A 17,435-nucleotide genomic window follows, 5' to 3' on the forward strand; every position below is an offset into this window, starting at 1 on the left:
TTTGCGTTTTTGTACGCGAGCTGTTACGTATCTCAGTCACGCACGTTAGGACTGCTCTTCCGTGGCGACCCTTGGTTTCAGACTACAACCGCCAGGTGGGGACCGGATAAAGTCAGTGACATATGCGTTTCTTCCGTAGTAAATCGGCTTCGGAACAGTGACTGCTTAGAGTCTGGTTAACGACTTCTTGCGTTGGTTAGCATGTTGAACCCATTTTTACCTCCACTACAACTCGCAGCAAACAAATGAGAAGGCGAGGTTTCCTTTCTCCTTGGAGAGAGAAATAACTTTTATTTGCACCTGTCAGAAATGGCGAGGGAGAAGGCTTTAGCCTAAACATAAAGAAGGGAATTGCGCTAAAAGGACACGGACGAGAAAGGGCATGGACGGGCACGGACGAGAAAGGGCATGGACGGGCGCCCGTCCGTGTCCTTTTAGCGCAATTCCCTTCTTTAAGTATGTACGACCGACTCGCCCAACAACGTGCTCTCTTGATTTAGCCTAAACCCCCTTTCATTCCCCTACTTGGACGTTCATTTTTAGGGGTAACCAGTGTGAACCGTTGAGGCGAGCAAGAAGCCGCGGCTTCGAGGCAAAGACGCCCGCATGTGCCGAGGTCTCGGGGCATGTACGAGGCTCAGCACGCGTATCAGAAACACAACTCATACGTGAGGTAACAGACACCGCCTTTATCGTTAACGATAGCAGTGCATGTGCGCACCTCACGTTCGCGACGAATCATGACGATGAGACTACGTTTCTGTGCGCACATCGAGTTAATTTTGAGTGACAGAGTGTAATTTCTGCGTATTGCTCTAGCAAAAAAAAAAAAGAAAGTACATCGATAAAGCCTGTCTTGACCATACCTGCTTTAAATGCTGTTTGTTTAGTTCGCATAGAAAATATCACGTTTGCATATTCCTTGGAAGCATTCGGAGGTCGCGTCGGGCATTCTTCTTGCGTCTCGACTCCAAACTGCCCTTTCTGCGTCCAAGCTTAAACCTTTCGTCGTTGAGCACGAAACGGATTGGATCGACGCATGCACCCGTACTGCCGTAACGCATCGTTCAGGCGCTCACGGACGCGGTTTCAGCGCCCCAGCAGGGCCATGGAACCAAGGAGGCCGCGGCGCTGCAAACCGGAGCAGCGACGGCTTTGCCGGAGGGCAACGGCAAATAACAATTGCCCGCTCGTCGTTCATCAGGGCTGGGTGGGGGCCGTCCTCTCCGCGGCTTCCTCTCTGCCTCCAGTTCGTGTGTACGCTCGCTCATCGCGGCAGCCGGCCGGACGAGCTTGGGGGGCCTCCCTCGAATTACGCTGGATGCTGCGTCCACGACGGAGGGGCGCCCTACGGGGGACCCCGTCGCAGGGACGTACTGGTCGCGAAATCTCCCTCCGAGTGTGGCGCACATGGCTGTACGCTCGTGCCCGCTGGTCAGGGCGAATGTGTGCTGCGCTCGGGGGTCAATGCACAGTGCGCACACGGCACGCACCGTGCCCCTCTCTGTCACGATCACTGGGACTCCCGAGACGGGGCATCGCGTGCAGCCTTGGCACTGAGACAACAGGTGCTCGAGTGCAAAGAAAGCCGTCGGTGGAGCCCTTGCTTGTGGCCCCCGTTCTGAGCAATGTTTAATACTTCGCTCGAAGACTAGGATATAGCACGTATGTTTTCAGATATGACGAAGTGCGCTTCCGCGAGGAAGTTTCGTGCTGTTTTTGATTTCCGCGCCCCCGCCCAGTCCCATACGTGACGCGACTGCGAAAACATTTCCTATTCTCTGACACGGGCCTAATAGCGGCCGAGCACTACTGCATAGCGGTGGAAGTGTTGCCCGAGGCTTTGCTAAACACCTGTAGTACTTCTAATCACCTCGATGAGCGCCGACTTAAAGCCGGCGGCCAAGCCCAGCCTCTCCCGGATCGGACGCTATACTGCGTGCGGAGGGCTGCTTGACCTCCCGAGAATGGATGTAAGGGGGTCATTCATGCATACATGCAACGCCTCATTTTTTCACCACGGTGCGTTCGACCGACTCCCACCGAGGGCGTTCTCTGGTTGCACGCGCGCGAGCCCGGCGGAGACTCAGAGCCTTTTTGTTGCCCTTGAACCTGCAGCGGTGTGTGCCCGTTGCTTCGCCCCGATTAGCCGTCGTCAAAGCTTCCCTCGATTGCAGCTTAATCGTTTGCGGTCATTCCGCACGTCGCGCGGTTGAAACCATGGCGTACTACGCGACGAGCGCGCACGCGTATGGAGCAGGGGAAAACGAATAGGCGGCTGCTCCGCTTATAACTAGCACGCTCCACTCAAAAGAGGCAAAAAGACGATGCAGAAGTTCGCTTCCCGCACGAATTAAGCTGGTTCATATGTAAACGTGATGATCGTTCCAGATAAAATGTTTGAGACAGATTTTAAGAGTAGCGTTGTACACCCTTATAATATAGTCACCGTTCCACACAGGCTTCATTGGCATCATGTAAGTTCCAGCCAAATAGATGGAACTTAAATGGAACCAATCAAGCCTGTGTGGAAACGCGATTAAGTGCGAGCGCTTCTCTCACGGCCTGCTGTCTTGAGTGAGTTGAGTTTGTTCCATGCAGGAGCAGTAGCCATATGTTACACGTTGCGGTCATCGGTCTTTCAACAGCGTGCCAGACGTTCTCGCTTTCATTGTTCGTGGTGCTATAGGCTGTTCATACTGAAAACTGCGCAAAAAACGAAGACACAGAACGAGAAGGCACGACACGGGCGCCCGTGTCGTGCCTTCTCGTTCTGTGTCTTCGTTTTTTGCGCAGTTTCCAGTATGAATTCCTACCAACTAGCCCAGTTTACCGTTCTTATTAACTGTAGGCTGTCACGGTTTCTACGGTAATAACCTTTCTACCGTCTTTATATATTGTCATTGTGTTCTGAGGATGCTGCATTTGCTCCCGAGAAAATGTGTTCTGCTGTGTCGGTGTGCTACGGGTCAAGCTGAACTGAAAACGACGTGTCATCAGCACCTAAATGACAGTGCTTTCAATGGCAGGCTTCATAATGGGTGTGGAAGCTGCAGAGTGAACTGGCGCGTCAAATGTCGATCACTCACCGCAGTCACGCATCTTTGGCGCGCATCTTTGCTCTTTCGTTCCCAAGCTATTTTCGCACACAAGACGCGCCTGTCTGTCGTGACCCCTCGTCCCCTACCATATACACTCAGTGCATTCCGTTCGTACGGAACTGCGGCTCTAAATGGCAAAACCTTGCTTAGCCCGAAGGTTCTTGCTTGTGCTCCTCCAAGTGCAGCTATTTACTCGATACTCCGAGAGAAAGCTACTAAAAGTACTGCATAACACCAGCTCAAGCCCGTCACAGAGCCCCTGCAACTGCGGCCGCAGCAGTGCAGACACACTCGACGGCTGTGCGCGCCTGGCTCCAAACAAAAGACGAGAGAGGAAGCAGCAACCCATGACATGGCCTCCGAGATTACCCGCGCGCAACGAGTGCCTGCGGGTGATCTCGGAGGCCAGGCCCATGAACGAAGAGTTCGCGCGGAGTTCACCAGAGCAGCATGCGCTGTGCTACCTCTGGACTCGCATACGGCACACCGGCGAGCGCGCGCGATCGTGACTCTTCTCGGAGAGTGAGCCCGCGCTAGCAACTCGTGGGCTTCCCGGGACCGAGGTCCCCCTCTCTTTTTTTCATTTCTTTCCCTGCCGTTAATCTTTCTTTCTGCACCGCTCGATCGTTCATATAAGCACCCTTGCACGTGTGCCGTGAGTCGTCGTCCTCTCGCTCCTCTTTTACTTGTGCGTTGTTGTTTCTGCCGGCACTTCTTTCCTTTTGAAGCCTGGGCGTCTCGCAGCAGAGCCGGGCGTCCAGGGGACGTCAGCTGGGGCGCAGCAGCAGCGCAGGTGTTCCGTTGATGAGTTGCTCCGGGGAGGCTTGTCGGGGAAGCAGTCGCGGGAAGTGCGCGCGTGCGCGAAACTGGATTCCACTGCGCGTAGCACATGCGCCCGCGATGAACGGGTTACGGGACGCCGAAAAGCAACCGAGGCCAGGCACGATCTCTTCGCGTCTTTCCGGGAACGGCGAAAGCGACGCGGCTTGCGCTGCTATACCGCATCAAAACTCTTTTCGTCGCTGAGAGAGAAGAGGCACCGGGTTCGGGTGCGTGCGGCTGTGCGGTTACGGGAAGTGATCCTGCTCCGTGAGGGACACAGCGAAACTTCACTGTAACTAAACCGGATAAAACGAATGTAAAAATAAGAAACTACTATAGCTTTCGTTCATGCCTAAGCTCTCCGGCATTTTATACGGCTGGTTCAGCGTACAGGGGTTAAAATTAAAGGTCATCCGATTCTGCCCGACGTAAAATTGGCTTCACGTTTGTCGCATTTCCTGGACGCTCGCTTTTCGTTTGTGAATGCTAAGGAATGTCTTATACTGCAGATATATCCGCTGGTGCGGCTTTTGATTCGCGCGATTTGTAGTGTGCCATATAGAGTGGACCAACATGAAAGCCGAGGCAAGTTTAGTGCGCGTGCTATTTACTGCCAGCGCAGCAGTGAAACTTTGAAACTGCGTCGTAGCCGCAGGTGGAGCTTAAGTATGCGATGGCGAAGTATATACATCACGCGAGCCACATTCTACCCTTCGAGTTCATTGCCGCTAAGCGTCTATACATTCAGGCGTTTCGGAAGGGGCGAATAGGCGACAGCTTGTGAACGTTCTCCTGTGCGAGGGCAAGCCTTAATCCTTTTCCACTCCTCTATCGAAGATACCGAACAACACACGCGATGTTACGGTAGTTTCACTTTAAAAACTCGCTGCTGGAGGCTTTGCGCGCTCTCTGAGTTGAATTGGAATGCGGTACATCATAGTAAAAGAGCTGCCAGAAGATTTAATCCGCATCTGGGCGCGAGCCGCTGACGGCCCGCCAGTTCCTGTCACCGGACGGAACCGTTATTAACTGGCCGACAGTAAGCAAATGAATACACATTGGCTGTTATTAAGCCCCAGGTTAAGTTTATTGTATGTTCCTGGAGAACAGCGCTCAAAGACGCGGCATTAAGTATAAGCAAACAGCCCGTAATAACGCGCTGATCAGCATTTAGGGATGAATTCCCGGATCTGCGCTTTCCTCGTTTACTTGGTGCTGGGGTGCATTACGGTGTGCCAGTTTGGGCTGCATCGCGTTCCTTTATTGCATGCCGCGACAGAAAATAGCATGCATACGTCGCAAAACATTTACCTGTACTTTTGCCTGTCCACTATTGTCATCAAACACACGGCTGTAACCTATAGAAAATAAAAGCAAGCTTCCCTCAGAGTTGAAAAAAAAGATATTTCGATTTCGACTTTAGTATAGTCATTTACAGATCTCCAACGTCGGGTCATCCAGCGTTTTATTTCCGCGCTAAATCTGTTCTGAATCGCCCTCCGCCATAAGCCCATACTACTGATCGTATACTTATACAGCAGAGTTGTCTGGCCAAACCATTTTCTGTCAGTCCTAAACCAAAAATGATCCGCACAGATAATTTTTGGTAGCGTTATGGCAGCGGCTTTCAATGACGTTGGTTTATTCAATGTTATTGTGCTTTCTTTCTTCTTCTCTCGTTTCACCGATATTTCAGCCGCAAAAAAGCCATCGCAGAAAAATCATCGCGCGGTTACTGGTTCTTGCGAGTAGTCGGGATTGCGCTGGAGCTCAGAAGAGAATGCGCACACTCACGGAGAGGGAGAACGCAATGAACAGGAAGCCGAGAAAAGTTGGAGGAAAACGAACGGAAGCACTGCAGAAATAGCACTCCGCAGCTCACTCTACACTCGTTTAAACCAGTAAGAAACCGCTGGGTGCAATCTGTATACAAGAGACGAGGCTTGCAAGGCGGCTTCGTTTCAGCGCATTCCACCGCGATTGGGCGCGCGGTTTCGGCTTTCATAGAAACGACGAGCGTTTATAAAATGAAATGTGAATTATGGGTCTTAACGTACCAAACGTGTGCGTGAGCTGTGAGCGACGCCTAGTGGAGGACTAAAGATGAGTTTAGCCCACCCGGGTTCAAAAACGCGTGCTGGCAGCGCACAGCACGCGGGCCCCTTTTTTATTTCCCCTCTATCGAAACACGGCCGTCGCAGCCGGGATGTTTATAAGATGAAAACATCCAGGGGCGAACATTTTAATTCGCTTACCCATATATGGAGAGGCGAACGAACAAATCAGGGCATGAACTGCATTTACCGTCACGAGCTCTGTCGGTATACTCCGCCGGGCAGCCACGCACGGAGCATCAGCACCAGTCTCGCATACGTGTAGCGTACACTTACTGCTTGGACGTAAAGTGGACGTCGGTCCGTGCATCCATTTTTCTCTTCACCGTGGAGGTTCACTACAGCGTTTAGTGGCGGTAATGGACTGCTCAATGGGGTACGCATAAACACCGCGGCCACGCGCGCCCCCTGACAGCTTCCCGAAAATAGGCCCCGCACAGGGCTCATGCAGGCACGCGACAGGCAGGCATAGCTAGCAGCGACCCCGGGTACAGTGAACCGCGGGAGATCACGCCTGCCCCGCCCCCCTCGGCGGTTGTGTACGCACTACGCTCCGCGTTCCCTCGTGCGACCCGCGTGCGTTCCAGCTGTACAGCGGGCCCCCACTGCTCTCTGCGTGGCCATTATTATCGGCGTGCGTGCGCAAGGTTATCGGGGTGGTCGATCGGTCCATCACCGATCGCGCACTGCCGGCCGCCTTCTTCGCCCGTCATCGCGCGAGCGTGCGAGTGGCTCTGCCGCCGCGTCAGCGGCGTCGTCATCGTCACCGTGTCGTGAGCGTCGCTTCTTCCTCCTCCTCGATGACCGCGGCGCCGTCAGCGTTGGGCCCCCCTTTTGTTCTCGCCCTTGTCGACGTTTAATCACGGCCTGACCGGGCTTCCCTCCCCGCATCCGCCTCCTCTCCGCTGGCAGCGCTCGACGCCCGAGCACGGAGCCAAGTGATCGTCTCGGGATGCTCGGTGCGACGCTTCGGCGAATGCCGGCTCTGTGAGGAGGAGCAGCAGGTGTAATTACGGCGCTGGCGACCCGGAGGAGTCGCGCGGGTCGGTGCTAAACGCTCGGCAGGTGCGCGGCTTATGCCGCGATCCTGATGGAGCGAGAGGCTAATAACGCACGACTTCTTTCGTTCGGGAACTAAATTCGTGGGGTGTCTGAAGATGCGTACTCCAAGTGCGGGCCGCGCGCGGTGACGTCGGCCTCCCTGACCGTGAGCTGATGAGGCGGGATGCCATTTAGGTGCTCCAGATTGCCATCTATCGTAAGTGGAACGCACGTTAGACTTTTCTTCCTGCGGCTCCAGTGTAGATGCGACCTCTGTTCTGACGCGTGTTCGTCGGTATTTTGCTGCTCTCGCCGGAGACTGCACTGCGCGAGCTGAAGGGCACAGCAGTCGGCTCCTATCGGGTCGTGATGCAGTCTATTCTCGGAGGACAAGGGCATTGCGGCATGTTCTGTCTCCCGCGTGCGCGCGGCTTGTATCGGAGGTGACGCTCGGTCACGAACAATGCGAGAAGTCGCGAGACCGGTCACGCGTCTCCTTATTCGCCGCTCCCGTTAATTCGCTTCTTCTGTTTCTTTCCTCTCCCTCTTGTTCGCGCTCCTTTTCTCCTCGTTCCAAAGGGTGTTGACGATGCGCGCCGCTATGATGCATGTATAGGACGTGCACTTGTCCACTGCCCTGACATGAGATATGCTCTGAGGTAGCGTGCCGAGCGGGCGCCGCGAAGGTTCGAAGCACCGTCGCTCCAAATTTATATACCCGGAAGCCCCCGCTGGATATTGATCCCGTGCCTGATCTAAGGAGGTTAAAAAAAAAATGGTTTTTATCTCTTCCGCTTTTCTGTTCGAGGGGGCATCGTAGTAGGAATATCAAGCGAAAGAGTAGCATGCCACATAATGTCATTTAAATCCCGCCGCGGTGGCTCATTAACTTCGCCGTTTAGCTCTTGATCCAAGAGTTGCGAGATCGAATACCGGCTGCGGGCGACCGCATTTCGATGAGGGTGAAATGAAAAGACGCTTGCGCGCTGTGCGGTGTCAGCACACGTTGATGAAGCCTGAAATTAATCCTGAGCCTTTCACTGTAGAGCGTTTCTCAAAGCCACGTTCACCTGGGGACGTTAAACCCCACGTACCGGCCTCTTCCCTTAACTCTGCACATGCCGTACACCCCGTCGTATGCCGTGCCGTATCGTGACACATCGTGCAGAATAATTCCTTTGCTATGTCACTTCGCGCGCATTATTAACTCAAATGTTTGCAAATGGAGCTACTTTTACTTCGGCCGCGAGAAAACGCTGTACATTGAAAAGAATCGCGCTGGATCCAAATCCCGATGTGATCGCTGAATTTTTTCGGTCTTGGCTAATTTCCTTTTCTGCTGCTGTCTGTTTGTGTGATATACACAAATGGGCTCCCTATGCTTCTATTGGCTTTCTATGCGCCGTGTACTGTGGGAACAGGTGCTATGGCTGCCTGTATTTCTTTTTTTAATTTTCTGAGGCAGAGATGCATACTCGGGCTCGCATGTGACATTTTTTGCTAACCCACTTTTGCGCCTTCACAACAGAATTGCCAAACAATCGAGGGATTTAGGATAATTAAAGCTCGTCTGTTCTCCAAGCAAGCTCGCAGATTGAGCTGTTGTTTCAACTCTTACCGCACAACAAACGAGCATTTGTCAAGACACTGGGCACTTCGGGTGCCCTACAATTTCCACTGCCTTGACTGCAGTGTTCGAAAGCATAGATTTATTTCGCCCCGCCACTTCGCCAGTGCCTATAGCCAGCCCTTTCGACCGCGCATGTCGTGGTGTTACTGTTGCTTTCTTTCAAATGGCAAGCTCGCAGGCGCACGCGTGATGTACGGGGCATTGTTTTTCGGCCTGCACCGAAAGCTGTTTGCGCCTTTTCGAAAGCGCGCGGTGCACGAGCGCGGCGAATGGCTGTGCACACCGTATGGTGGCAGCACGCTTAGCTGAAGGTGCCAACGGCGTGCCAAAGTTCGCGATTCTTTCACGCTGGTTTTGTTTGCCTCCCACTATCTTTACTTGCATGTACTATAGCCGCGCGATTATGTTCGCGGTGCTGTCACCTCACCATTTGTTTTTCTTTACCTTTTAACGCCCTACATGCGTACCAGGCTGAAAAATTCTACATAATTTGCGAGTTCATCTTCTTTTTTTTTTCATTATTGAGCGTGACAATGGACTGCTACAATTAAGGAAAAGGTTGTTATATGGCACGGCGGAGCAATCTGCCTTAGTGCCTTTCTCACCATTAGGTTCGCTCTCCCTTCTTTTTCTCTGCAATTCGCCTCAGTGCTGTATGGGTAGGGTTATGGTGCGGGTGACGTGGTGGACACCCACTGGTTTGCACATTATTTAATTCAAAGCCCGTGAAAAGACCAACAAGTTTACCTTTAAAAAAAAAAAAATGCTCCCTCATGATTGGCGCAGCAGCGGAATTGTTGCAGTCGCAACCTCGAGAGCCTAGGCGCGCCCGACTAAATAGCGAAATTGGTTGAATTGAGTTATTTACCACATTATTTACCACAGCGATTTATTTACTTACCACAGCGATTACAGCGTAAGGCTTTTCGGACAAACGGCTGCTTCTAGATTTACGGTCCCCGCTATTGTCAAGCGAGAATTTTTTGGCAGCTCATGTTATATGAAGAAAATAAACAGTAGACGCCGTGCACAAAAAGGAGGAGGTATCTGCCGAAAAGTAGGCCCAGTAAAATGTTGCGGCAACAAAATCCAACGTAGAACAGACAAATTGTAAAGAGCATGGAAAACAATTATGCACAGTGCAAGTAAATGAGGCTGCACAGATCTCCCGAGTCTTCGCACTTGAAGATAAAATCAATCTTACTTGGATGGCGCGATTGTAAACGCTATTGTTCCCCTTTTAGAAACCGAAACCAATCTTTGGAGGCTCGTCCAAACACTTACCTCGCTATGTACACCTTTCCAGTTTTTTAACGGTATCACGCGAGCATCGGCCGTTCGCTTGATCAACGCCCTATGACGGAACGAATGGGCAAACTCGCCGAGATTTGCCGCATGCGCACGAAGCTCAGGACGCGGCTGCCGTCATCCGCCAGGCTATTCCTGGAGCTATTCCAACCCCTTCCTTCGCTTATCGCACGACCTGGCAGTTTTTATCTCCCGCTTATCAAAATTGTGGGCCACAGCCATATCCACATAGAACTGCAAACAAAATAAGAGCGAACGAAAGCTTCATAACAAGGTCCATTTGAGAAACGCTGAGCAAAGCTGTTAGCAGCTGGGCGGCACGTGGCTTCAGTGTAACGATCGAAGGAAAGGGTCGGGGGCGCGCGCAGCTCCTGGAACAGCCTATAGCAGACGACGGCCACCGTGAGCTGGTCTTCGTGCGCATGCAGCAACTCTCGGCGAGTTGGCCGATTTGTTCCGTCAGGGCGCTGATCAAGCGAACGGTCGATGCTCGCGTGATACCGTTAAAAAATTGGAAGGGTGTTCTTGCGCTTTTGGCTACTTCTTGAATACAGTGCATTGGGTCACGACTGATGCAGGTGATACACATATGGCGCTAATAGTATTGCCAGTGCGCTTGCGCTCCTCTCTGCCTGACGTGGTCGTGTCCTTTCCCCGTCCTCCTCATTCGCAGAACACATCCCGTGGGCAGGACCTTCTGGACGTGGTCTACAAGCACCTCAACCTGCTGGAGACGGCCTACTTCGGGCTGCGCTTCGTCGACAACCTCGCGCAGACGGTGAGTATAGTTCCTTGCAGCATTGCTAAAGCTGCTATGAGTGCACAGGCAACGTTCTGACGTTGCGGAATGCAGTGCCAATTTAAAGAAGGCATACAGGCATACGGGTTAGCGTACCTTAAAGTGCGCATGAGCCAAACGCTCTTTCATATCGAGCCTTCACGTACGATCGCTTTACGTCGATTCTTGCGTGCTCTAAAATATTTATTCCAAAATGGCGGCCCCCTTCGAAGCAGGACCCCTCGCCTCGGCCTGAATTCGTCGCTGTTAAGCCGTTTTCAGTACGTTCACTGACCATGAATGGTGGGGCACCAGGCTTTCGCTTCGGCTCATGAGCGATAAACTTATGTTTTTCGTTTGGAGAGATGATTCTACCGCTTCTAGTCCTAACTAGGGCCGTCGGTTTGTTTATAAAAATGCTTCCCGTTCTAACAATCACATGACGCCACTAGGCTGAGCTCATCATCATATCGTTGCGTCTCCGTTTTCATACGCTTTACTAAAAGTGCCATTGTGATAAACGGCGTAACGTCCAGCAAATGCTTGCGTTTAGCGTACGTAAACGTAGTAGATACGCTTATGTTGCACAGCGTCGATTTATATCCTTTTCTAACCATATCTGTGTGCGCCGCGAGCAGAAGACACGCAGATGACTGTGCGCGGAGGAACACGTTTAACGTGCTCGCCTAGTTGGCTAAGGGGGTCGCTGCCTTTGGCATTGCTGCAAGTTATGGGATGGAGTGTACACTATGCGACTCTCTCCTGCTATTGTGACGTCATGCGACGCAATCGGTCGACACACAATATGAACATAAACGCGGTAAGCTAGAAACTTTTAGCTAAGTTATATGTGAGTGCCTATCGTTATAGGTTTCAAAAGGTACACAGCTTTCATTATAAACGTACAACCCACCGGAGTTTATTCGGGGCCATACGTTTTGACTTCGTTTGCATCGTCAGCATTCCAAATCTCCAGAAGGCGGCAAGAGCACTTCGAAGCTCACGACATCCAGGAATTCTAGAGTCCAGCTGCACGGCTTAGAAGAAAATCTCCTGGACTGCATGCACGTGCCAGACCTTGTTATGTTCTGGTCGGATCGAACGAGCATGTGCAGAGCTGTCATCGTTCGTGGGCCATTGTACAGCATCGACATATGGCCGTGTTTTCATCAGTGCCCATAAGCGCGCGCTGCAATCTCTTCTTACTTTTTTTTTTACGTGTGACATCACACCTGCGGAAGAGAGCACACAACTCGTAATTTTACGATTACCGCTACCTAAGGTCCGCACACGTCGGTGTCCTGCTGATTTGCTCGTGTGGATAGACTCGCCCTACGTGCATGGTCACTGCAGTTTCTTTTTTATTTATTGACGGATGGCCGCTGGACTAACGGCACAGTGTTTTGTGGAAACCCGGGCTCAGCCTCGATGGTTGGGAGAATGGGACGAAAGAAGAGACTGCTGAGAGCACGCAGGACAGGTCCGCGTGTTTGCTTTTTCCTGCCCATTTGCTGGCGATCGAAGTTTGGTCCCGTTACGCCAACCCCCTACGCGTAACTTAAATCTCCGCCTGTAATCTGTCCCTTCCTTTAAAGCTGCCACTGTAATAACAGGAAAGAAAAATGATTGTTTCGACAAGTGATGAAAGATCTGCCTCGTGGCGCTTTCCTTCGAACATTCGCTTGACAAGTCGCTCGTTCGTCGGTGAGGAAAACCGCCGACTCCTTCCTTCGCGTTCGCGTGTGCGAAACTCCGCCTCAGTTCCTTGCCATTGAGTCGGGCTGTGAGGAGCGTCGTTTCCGGCTGGATGTTTCCGAAGCGACAAGGGGGCGAAACGAAGCGCCAAGTCGCGCATCGCTGCCCCGCGTAGTGAGTGTGTGTGTGCGCAGCCTTCGAGGCGCGACCGATCGCCGAAGCTGCCTAGCGGCCCCATTTGCTCTCTTTTCTCTCCGAGCGTGACGCTGCGCTGTCGTCGCCGGCGGTTGCTTCACACGGGCACGGGGTGGTGCGTCCATTGGTTCACTATTATTGAGAACAGAGAGAGAGAGAGAAAGATTATCTAATGCGCGTTCTTCCGTCTTCTCTGTCGCAATCGAAAACCACCGCGTTCCCCTGTTGGCTCACATAAGTGTTGCTCAGATAGAACTGGGCCATAATGGCCAAGCCTTGGCCAATGACGTCACCCCTGACCAATGTATCCGATCCAGGACTGTGGTGTGTCCAATGAGAGTGTTCCTTAATCTGGATGAAGTACCATCTGGGGTCATGCGGTTCGAGTGGCCTAGGTCGGGGCTGTGCGCTCTAAGGAGCAGAGCTGCTGACGTCACTTCATCCCGGAAGCGGGCGAGAGTAGGGGAATTTTCGCTTGAGTAGCAATTGTTTGCTTTCTTTGGGGGAACTGGAGATGGATGTGTTTTGAGGAAATGGTAGCGATTTTCAGAACTATCCTTTGCATTGGTTGTGGTAGCGAAAGCAAGGTGCACGACGAGGCAACAGTGAGCTAAGTTTAGTTTTGGGCGAGTATGGATAAGGCAACATCAGGCGGAAACCTGGACACCTGCCTGGACGTCATTAGGATCATAAAAACCGACGGATCTGTATTGAAGACGCCGTTATCATGGTAAACAATCGCTTGTGCGCGCTACCTGAGGTAAATATACGGTCGGGCTTCGCGCTTTCCACAGGATATTCGTGAGATAGGAGCCGCGATACGGACGTGACGGGAACGCGTCGTTCTCGACGGGCCCATGCAACAAAGGCGCGAAAGAATCCGAATCCGCGCCACGGTGATGACTTCGCGCGCCGGCCATGGTTCAGAGCTTGAAATGTAGCTGCCCCCCTCTCTCCCTCTCACTCTTTCCTTCATAGATGGACAATGCCGACAACTCTCGGCGCGGCGGTGAAGACGCGAGGCGCAGGTCGCGTTGTGTTTACCGTGCGAACGCAAACCAGAAAGCCGCGCGCTCGAAGGCCACGCGTTGTTCAACACTTTGGGCGTCGAGGCCGCCTCTGCGGATTTCAAGAGGAGGCCGAGTGACGAAATGGGTCCCAACACCGACGGAGCGGACTGCCAGGCGCTTCCGCGGCAACGGCCTCGCTTGTCAGCCCTCGTGGAGACGGCCGCAATGGACAGCGGTCGTACGTGGGCCATGCACTTGCACATACATCGCTTGTGGCTGGAACGCGGAGTGCTGCGACAGGGACCTTACCCGTTTGGGCAATGACTATATCAAGACCTATCAAGACGCGCGGCAAGCAAATCGAGCTGTATACTACCTCTCGTCATTTATTGCAATAATCAGCAGTGTAAATGGAACTTGCTGGAGCACTTAGTACCCCCAACGTACGATTAGTCCTCAGGGAGAGTAATTCTGGCTGATGGTCCCTTCGTAGCTTGTTTCTGAGGGAGAGGTGTTTAGCCTGGGAACTATGCAGCGTTGGCCTTGGGGTAAATCATCCGTCTTGCGTGCAAGAGGGCCGCGGTTCGAATACCATTGCCGCCGCAATTCTCCTCCAGATTTCCACCAGAAAACTTTCGGGGCGATCAGATATATGATGCAGCAATTCTGCGAAGAACTTTCATGGATATACCCTTGATAGTTACTTTGATGCTTTTACTTATATTGAATGCTTCTACTCTGAACGGAGGCTTCACACACGTGACAGAATTTTTTCTGAAGGGGGAGGGGGGTTGCCGTCAGAGGTGTGGTGGGGAGGTGGCGGCGGGCGGTGCTACTGGGTAGAATTGGGTAGGTGACTGGTGGATGGCGGTACTGTAGGCTAAAGGTGGGCGGCGGTGGGGTGGAGGGAGGCATTTGTCCTGCAATGTACGAAGTGAGGCTGCTGATGATTATGATGACTAGTGGCCGCGAGAATGCATCTACTCCCCTAAATGAATCCATACACCCCTTTTTTTTCTCCCGTCTGGCTACTATTTCTCTGCGTGTATCGACAGGGGTGTTTGACAGACTTCCAAGAAAGTCGTATACGTATACCCCGCAAACAGCAGGACATAGGCGCGTTTTCCGCCTCTCGTGACTCGAGATAGGAGCGGTTGACCGTGCTCTCTGCGGGGGCTCCAGTGGAACCCGGAAGAACGCCCTCCCCCTTGGCCCTTTCCTATACCGTTTCGATGAAGTGAACGGCAACAACGCTACCTCGCCTCCTCGGCGTTGTCCGTCGGTGCTGAAAGCTCCGGACAGATTCGAGCGACCCGTGCAGCGGGTCGATAATGGACGCCCCGAGAGCGCAGCGCGGAAGCCGCTATCCGCTCACGGCCATACCGAGTGGGGCGTGAGCGTGACATATGCGCGGCACGATCTAGACTTCTGCCGCGCGGCATATGCTCTCGGGTCACAGCGCGCTCGGCGCGTAGCAGCGCAATGCAGCTGATGGCTCAGCGTTCCCCGCATACTGGCGCAGTATATTCGCCTTTACTGCGGCCGTGTGGGCGCACCATTTTCATGGAACCACTTCACGCCTACTGCAGCCGTGTGGTCCGTTCCCGCACGCGTTATTTGGAGTGAACGAGAACAGTGCATACGCTGTGTGGCGAGCGCGGTAAAAAATTAAAGCGCATGAGTCCGCATAGCCGAAGATTTGCGGGAAGCACGGGTAGAATCCGTGTCATTATGCGAAGTGTGTACGATGATTTCCACAGGTACGTGCCAGCGGTCTTTTCTTTGCCGGTGCCTGTTTGAGGGCGCAGTGAGCGGGAGAGAAAGGGAAGGGCAGCGAGATGCAGAGAGGTGCAGAGAGAGAGAGAAAAGAAGTTGCGGGAACTATCCGCCTGTGGATCGTTCCGTTGCTCCTGCCGCGATCATTGGCCTTTGTATATAGCCGAGAGCACCGAAGGCAAAGCCCGAGGCCGTCGCTTTTCTTCTATCCCTACAACCTCGCGGCGCCGTCACTCTCTACATGTGATGCAATACGGATGAGCTCACGCCGTCGAAAGGAACCAAGCCACTTTAAGGCAATTTGCCGTAGTTATGTTTTAATTTTTTTTCCTCCTTATCATTGCCCTCTCGCCCTCACATTTTTATTTTATTGCTAGCGTAGAGTTTTATGAGACTGAAAAGAAATTCCATCAATAGTCATCGCACCTACGCTTATAAAACCCTTCCGTCCGACCTGCAGGAAGCGAATACGATGCTTTTACGAGTATTAAAGCTCGAGCCTTGCTGCGTGCCATGAGGATTTTCGCTCGCACGAAGTTCTTGACGCCATAGGTTCTCAGACGAGAGCGTGTGTGTTACGGTCAAAGAGGAGATTGCTAGAGAGCTGAAATTATCTGTTTCCTGGGTAAGGCATCTGTAGGAGGTCACCCGTGCTTGCCTTTCGGGTAGCGCGGCGCGAACTCCCATCATCATATGCGGGGCTTCTACTCGGGCTCGCTGAAATCAATCCATACTGCATAGAGCCGCGTACGGGGTTACTGACGCCTCGCATACACACACCGCTGCCTTGTAGCGCTGCGGAATGCCGCTGCGAGGCTCTTCTTCCCCGTCCGTTGCCGCTCGCTGTGCCCCTCCTCTCATAACCGCAGTGGTCAGCAGTGGGAACAGTGGCAGCGGTTCATTGCGTCTGCCCGGAGGAGGGGGAGGAGGAGGATTCAATAGCAAGAAGAGGAGACGGGGAAGAGGAATGAAAGCGACGGCGGGCACGCACCTCCGCAGCGGCGGCCGGTGAAAACCCGGAAAAAGACGGGACCGTAAAGAAGGGAGTGGAATCTCCGAGGGGGAGATCGCGTGGCCGATGGAGCTTGGTGCGGACACGCGCTGCACCGCACGCAGGCCCTGCGTGTGTCGGCGTGTGTGCGGGTACAGGAGCGTCCAGCACGCGTATACGCGGCGTTCCTGGGGCGTCCAAGCCGCTGGGCTCATTTCCACGGCGCTGCCAGCCGCTGTCCTCTGCGGGCGCAGAGAAACGGCCCGCATTTGGCGTTCGATTCCAGCGTAGCTGCGGGTATGCGGCGGCCTCTCGGGGAAAGCATCGAGGAGCAGCCAGGCGGGCCCCGGGGTGTCAGAACGGAGATAAAATGCGAGGCAGCGCTCCTCGGACGTGCCTTTCGGGGAAGTGTAATTATCCCCTGGCAACGGGGGCGGGAGCGGCCCGCCTGTGTGTGATCGTATAGAGGCGGTGTTCTTCTGGAACCGAAGGAAGCCAGCCCCTCGTGGGAGCGCTTCTGAGGACCGAACGTTATTTCCCGAGCACCCTGGGGGGCACAGTCGATTTCTTCGCGATTCTCGCGACGTACGTAAAGCCGACCTCGGTATTGTGCACTGCAGCTGCATAAATACAGTCGCATCTCGGTAAATTCGTAGGCCGAAGGGGGTCAAAAATGTGTTCCAAATACGCGGAGCTATCGTCGCGGATACAATTTTAGAAAGAAGCAGTAAATGGCCCTCAAAGGAAGCCCTCCAGGCAATGGCGTCGATCGATTCTCATGACATCCTGGTTAATCCCCTTGGACCTGCTAGAGTGACTTCGCACGGGGTGGCAGATCAAAGGGGATTAGCCACTTCTTAATTGGGTGAAATGCGATGTCGTGAAAGTCGGTCGACGCCATTGCCTGGAGGGCCTTGAGGGACATCTGCCGCTTCGTTCTTCAGTTGTATATCTGACTGAAGTACAGGTCCGGC

General features: G+C 53.2%; 1 protein-coding gene across 6 annotated transcripts in view; it reads left to right on the plus strand.

The window, feature by feature from the left end:
• Nucleotides 1-17,435, plus strand: part of LOC149341289 (band 4.1-like protein 4) — a 91,388-nt gene that overhangs the window by 26,620 nt on the left and 47,333 nt on the right. For 4 of the 6 annotated variants that reach the window (XM_089543314.1, XM_089543315.1, XM_089543310.1 and 1 more), the window contains exon 2: nt 10,690-10,794. In XM_089543314.1, the coding sequence (XP_089399440.1) occupies nt 10,690-10,794 (105 nt within the window). Of the gene's footprint in view, nt 1-6,721; nt 7,296-10,461; nt 10,595-10,689; nt 10,795-17,435 lie in introns of those variants that run through there. The other 2 variants (XM_089543312.1, XM_089543313.1) reach the window with 2 other exon arrangements.

Source organism: Amblyomma mixtum, chromosome 5, assembly GCF_055824585.1.
Source record: "Amblyomma mixtum isolate Tamu chromosome 5, ASM5582458v1, whole genome shotgun sequence".
NCBI classification, from domain to species: domain Eukaryota; kingdom Metazoa; phylum Arthropoda; class Arachnida; order Ixodida; family Ixodidae; genus Amblyomma; species Amblyomma mixtum.